Source organism: Lemur catta, chromosome 1 (assembly GCF_020740605.2).
Source record: "Lemur catta isolate mLemCat1 chromosome 1, mLemCat1.pri, whole genome shotgun sequence".
NCBI classification, from domain to species: Eukaryota; Metazoa; Chordata; class Mammalia; order Primates; family Lemuridae; genus Lemur; species Lemur catta.
In genome coordinates, this window is record NC_059128.1 from 170434075 (window position 1) to 170441395 (window position 7321).

The 7321-nt window shown below is 43.1% G+C and overlaps 1 protein-coding gene across 1 annotated transcript; it reads left to right on the plus strand.

The window, feature by feature from the left end:
* Positions 1-392: 392 nt before the first annotated feature.
* On the plus strand, positions 393-6162 carry LOC123644335. The gene is made up of 4 exons (XM_045560441.1): positions 393-446; positions 5313-5476; positions 5610-5947; positions 6071-6162. The coding sequence occupies exons 1-4, from the start codon at positions 393-395 to the stop codon at positions 6160-6162; spliced, it is 648 nt and encodes a 215-aa protein (XP_045416397.1).
* Positions 6163-7321: the final 1159 nt, after the last annotated feature.

Genomic DNA, 7321 nt, shown 5'->3' on the forward strand with positions numbered 1-7321 from the left:
AAAGATCAGCAAACAGAAAATGTTTTCTTTGGTTTGTTTTTAAAGTACAGAGGGAAAAAGTTGATTCCTAGGGTAAAATATAAATAGTCCAGAAGAGGTTACAAACTAAGCCTTCCCAATTAATTATCATTCCTTAACACATTTCTTTCCTAATGGCAGATTTTAGAGATGAAAAGGGGATGAGGAGCCGGGGCAATGAGCACCCATGAGGAGGGAAGGTTGCAGGGAAAGATACACAGGTGAGGGTAGGGGACACTGAGGATCATCTGTGATGTCACCACACCCTTGCCAAGGGCTGATTCTGTCTTAAAAATTTTGCCCCAGAAAGGCCTCCTATATCTTGGGGTACACCTTAATATAGGTATGTGCTGGCAACAGGAAACAGCGGTAACATGGATAGTGTCCATATTCATGATGCATCTTGCTTTATCACCAATGGAAGCAAGGTTGGAGTTTCCCAACTGAATCCCTACTTGGCAAACAAATATGCACCTACTTCTTGTCTAGCCTGAGAAGATACACATTGTTCAAATTCTTTTCCAAATATGGCTGAATTTATGAACTACCTTTAGATGTTTTTTTAATTGAAAAATCCATATGCTATTAATCACTCCAACTGAGGCCCAAAAACGTAGCCAGAACTAGAAAGGTGATGAATGAATACTGGGGCAATATTTTGGTTTCCCATGCTTTCTGGCTTTAGAATTGAATCTTGAGACTGCAAATGGGGCAGGGTGCTTGAGCTATTTATCCTTTTTGCCCACAGTCGGAGGAGTATTATCTTGTTACTCCCACAAGCTAAACTAAGTGGAAATGAGTCACTACTTAGCTGAATCCTGCCCTTGGAACGCCCATATTAGGCTGAAACTTCAGGTCCAGTGATCATTTTTCTGAGTCATATCTGACCCACCAGCATGAGCTCATGAGAAAAACACACTGTCTTCCTCCAGAATCTAGGATGGGTATTTCACTTGGAAAGAGCAGGTAGGCTCTCTCACTTCTGGAAATTTGAATTTGCTTTTTCAGAGCCCGTGTTTAGTGCTGAAGACCTCTGAACATAGTAGTATTCAGCCTATTATGTTCAAAATGTTGCCATACTGTAGATAAGAAATGTTGCCTACTTCTCTGGGAATCAGAGGCCCAGCTTGGCGAAATGATGTAAGTAAAATCCCACAATACCGTTAGAGTTAGGACATGAACTTCTTCACATGTGATCATACATACTGAGATTGCTTTGCCTCTTATTCCCAGATTTGGTAAAAAAAAAAAAAAATCCTACAAGTTTCTAAACATCCTTGACCACTGACTATCAAGACGGAGGTTAGATACAAGGAGCATTCTCTTGGCCACAGGGCTAATGCATACATCTGGAGGGTCATCTGTGACCCAAATAGCCAGAGGGCAGAGCTACAAGGAGCCAACCTCCCAAACACTGAAAGGCTTTTTGAGTCAGAATTCTCTGTTCCCAGTTCAGGCCTCACAAATGCCCAGTTATGGGAATTTAACTGTGTGCACTGATTTCAGTCCTCTTCATAACAGAGAACTTCACCAAGACATGATGCCTGTTCCTTTGGCTTGTCATGTAACTGGGATTTCCCCCCAGGGGTTCCTCTGTCCCTGAAGATCTAAATAAGATTGGTTTGCGCCCTCATTCCACACCCTGGAAAAGCCTATTGCCCTTCCCAGATTTCTCAGACTACCCGGGAATTTTACATTTTCATGGCTACCTCTGAGTCCAACTCCCTGCCCTTATAGAAGCCTGCCCTAATGACATAAGATTTTGATCATCTTTTCATATGCTTAGTTACCATTTGTATATCTTTTCTGGTGAGGTGTCTGTTCAGATCTTTTGTGCATTTTTTATTATTTTTAAATAAAAACTGTGTATATTTAAGGGATGCAACAAGATGCTTTGATATGCACATGCATAGTAAAGAACTCCTATTAGATGTATGTTGGAACCTCTCATTCTTTCCTCCATTCCTGCTACTGCTGTTTCACGTTTTCCATTTCTTTATTTCCCTGTTTACATTTTGCATAATTTTCTCATTTCTATGTTTTAGGTTATGAATGCTACCTTCAGCTGTGTTTAATCTGCTAATTACCTGTTAGATTTTCTATTGCTGCCATAACAAATTTCCAAAAACTTAGCAGCTTCAAACAATGCCCATTTATTATCTCACAGTTCTATAGGTCACATGTCTAGGATGATGTGATTGGATACTCTGAGTAAGTTCTCACCAGGCTTCAATTAAGATATTTGCCATACCTGTGGTTTTCATATGAGGCTTGGGGTCCTCTTCCAAGCTCACTGATGGTTGGACGAATTCAGTTCTTTGCAGTTATAGAACTGAGGTACCTGTTTCCCTGACATATGACCCCTTTCATCTTCAAGTTATCAATTGTGCATTAAATCCTTCTCATTCTTCAAATCTCTCTGATTTACCTTTCTACTGCATCTCTCCCACTCCATGTTCTGCCTCCTTCTGCTGCTTTTGAAGGGGGAGTCATATGATTACATTGGGCCTTTCTGGATAATCCAGAATAACCTGTTTAAGGTCAACTGGTTAGTAACTTTAACCAGCTGACCTTAACCATCTGCAAAATCCTTTTTACCATTTAATGTATTCTAGCCATGGAAGTAACACAAGGGCCAGAGATCATGAGGGGGGTGGGAGGGGCAAAATTGTGCCTACTACATTGCCCACTGAATTTTGTTTCATTGTCTGTTCTTTTTTTATAGTAACTTTTATTTAGTTACAGTTTTAGTTCCTTCTTTTATGTCTTTAACTAATATTATCTGATGGGGTTCATTATAATTATTTGTTAGGTCTTGTGATATTATTTATAACCAAGTGATGTGCTGGAGTCATCTTGCGAGAACTGATTCTATGCACCTCTTCCCAGCTTCGCATTCAGTGGCTCTACATTCACATTGGCAGCTTGAAATCAGCCATGGTGGGAGGATTTACACCATGAAAACTGGCAAATGCTACACATTTGGTTTTGCGGGTTTTTTTTTTCTTCTGAGAGTTAGTATATCACCATTTATAACAGATGTTGAATTTTGGGTTTTGAGCTCAAGTATAACAGGACTTTAAATGTAGAAATCCTACACAAACTGCATTGAAGATTTTGCATTTGTCTCTGAGAGTCATTCTAGATGTGTAATCAGCCTGGAATCACCTTTTATTTCCTTTTTTTAAAACTCTAATCCTGTGATAGATTATAGAATCACCTTTTAAAGCTACTTTCTTAGTGTGAGAATTTCAGGACTATGATGTGCAGGGTATAAATTCAAACTCCAGTTACACAAGAGATAGAGAGTCATAGTAACACAGTCTCAGAAGATTTTTTCTTTTTTTCCACATATGGACCAGCTCAGGCAAAGCCTAACAAGTTTCCTTGTTTTCTCCCTGGGCTGGTGACCTGGGCTTTTTTAGTCCATTTCTTCATTGCATGAATCATTAAATAGATTACTAAATGAATGTTGTCCAGTGGTTTTCAAATTATATTCCCTGGAGCCCTGTGAGATTCTAATAAGTAACCTCAGTGGCTACTTCAGGGAATAAGAAAAAAGTTTCTCCTCACTGTGATACAAACCAGAGCAGCATGCCCTTCCTCCTGCCCTCCCACTGCCACACAAGCATACACGTGCACACACACACACACACACACACACACACACACTTTTTATGTACACAACATATTGGTCTTCCTGACAATATCATCAAAGAAAAGCATTCCTCTTTTTTAAAATTATGAAATTTCTAAGATATTCCAAAATCTTAACTTTAGGAAAGGTGAAACTGAGGCACAGAGATGTCAGCCAACAGTGTACAATATAGCTCTGTGAGTTAGTGAAACAAGTTGAGATGTGAGTCCAGGTTAAAAATAGAAAGGAATGATATTTGGACAAAAAAAAAAAAATCAAGCCTTTTTGTAACTAAAGACATTTTGTGTGAGAAAGCTGCAATTTAATTTCTGATCAATAGAAAAAACACAAAATGAGAGTGATTATCAATTATTAAAGCTTTTAGTTATTAGTATCAGTCTGCCTTAGTAATATTTGCTAGCATTTTCTGAGTACAATGCTCCACATGTAGTGCTCAGCATTTCGTATGTATTCTCCCATTTAATCTACAGAACAATCCAGGGAGATGGGCACTATTACTATCTCACTCTACAGATGAGGACAATGAGGCTCAGAAAGGTTAAGTGACTTAGCTGTTCCCTCACAAAGCTAGTAAGCAATGAGTGGGGACTGAACCCAGCTGCGAAGCTCCAGAACCAAAGCCCTCTTGCCACTTACCACTGCTCTCTTCCTTGATCTATGGTTTCTCTGTTGATTAAGGCAGAGTCAATGCCACAGAAGCTACTAACAGTTTAACCATATTAACTAGTCAGTTCCATCAAATTGCTACTACCATCAGTTCTCACTAATCATGTGTACCATGTTTGCAAACTTGCCTACTTGCTAAAATTTATATTAACTCAAAATCAATATTTGTGGCACTTCCACAGTTATAATTGAACACGTAGAGAGGGCAAAAAGTTTGAGTTGCCCAAGTTGCATGTTCCTAGTTGAGGTCCAACAAGGTAAAGTGCTGCCTTCTTTTTTTCAGCTTTCATACCACAAACAGGCGGCCTTTCTCAAGTATATTTACTCCCACATTTTTCACATTTTTGTGCTTTTTGTTGATTTCATTTTCCAATATGGCCCCCAAACATAGTGCTGAAGTTCTGTCTACTCTTTATAAGCACAAGCAGGCTGTGATGTTCCTTATGGAGAAAATACGTGTGTTAGATAAGCTTTGGTCAGGCATGAATTCTACTGCTGTTGGCTGTGAGTTCAATGCTAATGAACCAGCAATATATATTAACTAAAGTGTCTTTAAACATAAATACACAGAAAAATGGGTGTGGTGGTACACATCTATAATACCAGCTACTCTGGAGGCTGAGGTGGCAAGATCACTGGAGCCCAGGAGTTTGAGAACAGCCTGGGCAACATAGTGAGGCCCTGTCTCAAAAGAAAAGAAAAGAAAAGAAAAGAAAGGAAAAGAAAGAAATACATAGAAAATAACGTTGTCTGTTGATGATGAAAATGTGACCAGAGGCTTGCAGGAAACTAACCCTGGAATTTCCCTATGGCAATGATTCAGTGTTAGCTAATTCAGCATTCTTTGTGACTTTATAGAACCTAACTTCATGATTAATGAGAAGCAACTATACTTCATTCTACCTCATAACCAGCTTTGCCCTAGTTTTTCTAACAAGGTGGCAGCGTGTACCTTGGTCCCCTCACTTAGGAGGATCACGTGGATGACGCCCTTGCATCTCCAAGCATTTTGTGGCTTAGCCGCGTGAAGCCCCACCTGACCAACTGCAGTGCCTTTCGGGCAGCCACCTCTGCACTTGTTTTACCCTCTACAGAGGGGAACCTGGTTAATCAGGAAAGAACCTCCCTCAAAAAGTAAACAGTGAGAAGAGTGTACATATGGTGGGAAACAAATGGCTCTTGGTACCATGTTGTGGAAATTATCTCGCTTAGATAAAGGAGCCGGGCAAGCCCAGGTGGCACTGGTGAGTAACCTCCTCCATTACAGGTCCGTTCCTGACGTGAGCGCCAGCGTCCCCGAGAAAACCCCAGCCCCGCGCTCCGCGCTCTCAGAACTGCGCTGCCCATTCGTCGTGCGGCGCTCCCTGTGGACACCGCTGACCACCATGGCCGTGACCGCCTGCCAGGGCTTGGGGTTCGTGGTCTCGCTGATCGGGATTGCGGGCATCATTGCCGCCACCTGCATGGACCAGTGGAGCACCCAGGACTTGTACAACAACCCGGTGACGGCTGTGTTCAACTACCAGGGTCTGTGGCGCTCCTGTGTCCGAGAGAGCTCAGGCTTCACTGAGTGCCGCGGCTACTTCACCCTGCTGGGGCTGCCAGGTAAGGGCGGGGTGCCTGGCTGGCTGGCGGGGGTGACTGGGGGTGGGGAGGGGACCCAGCCTCCGTCTGGACACCGCAGCAGGGACCGCCAAGGAAGGAGGAACTGAGGTTCACTTTTGACAGGCCGACAACCACCACCACCAGCGTTGGAACAGGAGTACAGGAATCTTAGGGAGAGGAACGTCCTGGAGCTGTCGGAGCTCCTGTTCCCCTAACTGGATGGTGCCCAATTCTCCCAAGGAACATTTTTTTTTTAATAACTCCTATCTATGTTAGCAATAGCATAGTCTCAATTACCCACAGGAATAGGACTCAGGAGGCCCAGACTTTAGCCACTTTCTTCGTTTGGCCCCAAGAGACCCCGTCACTGACTTGGGGACTGCCTATCTCCTGAATAGAATTCCATCTTCAGGCTCCCTTGTGCCTGACCCAAGCCAGGTCAAGACACAAAGAAATGGTAACAGGTGAAAACTTTAGTCATACAGTGATTCATTCTTTTATACATTCAGCACTTATTTATGGAGAGATCTCTACAACCTCTGGATTCTATGGCCCTACCACCCCCTAAAATATGAAAACATGCACCAGGCTGGATATGACAAGGTGCCAGGTGAGGAGGAGAGAGGGCCAGTGCTGCAGGAGACAAGATGAGTGTGAAACTGCTCAGGGAAGACTCCAGCAAGGTGGAAAAACCACAAGTGGGCCTTGAAAGGTAGTTAAGGTTGGAGGGGGGCGCAGAGATACACAAGGAAAAACAGCCTGGGCGAAGCCATGAGGGTGCTACCACCCACGTCTTGCTCAGGGGCAAATGAGAGAATGACCTTGGGTACAGGAGAGGGTTTATGTGGGGGACACTTATGGAGAGCAACAAATGCCAAGCTAAGGTGTTGGGAAGCCTGTGAGAGTTTATTTTTTTAGGATTACGGTATTTCAAGAATATTAATCTGTCAAGAGGATACAAAAGAGATTGAAGCAGGAGGACAGTCAGAGACAAAGGCAGTAGAGCCGGGGTGAGAGGGAAGGACGGGGTATAAACAGGAGAACACGAGCTAGATGGGTAGGTGACCAGTGGGTCTAGTCAGTGGGTCTCCCTCCACTAGGGACTGGAGGGAAGGTGAACCACTTATACGTCCCTACATCCTGCTGACCCCTCCTTAGCTCTGGGTCTAACGTGGGATGGTCCTTCACCTCAGCTGCAAAGTGCCCGAAACCTTTCCACAGGCTAGGACCTGGGTCCATGCAGAGCCAAGGTCATATGGAGAGAGTCATTTGCAGCAGTGACATCTGAAGGCTTCATACTGCTTCATGAAGGGGAAATAGCAATGGGAAATCACGCACTAGCACTTCAGTGTGCAACTGCCTTGCAATCTTGTG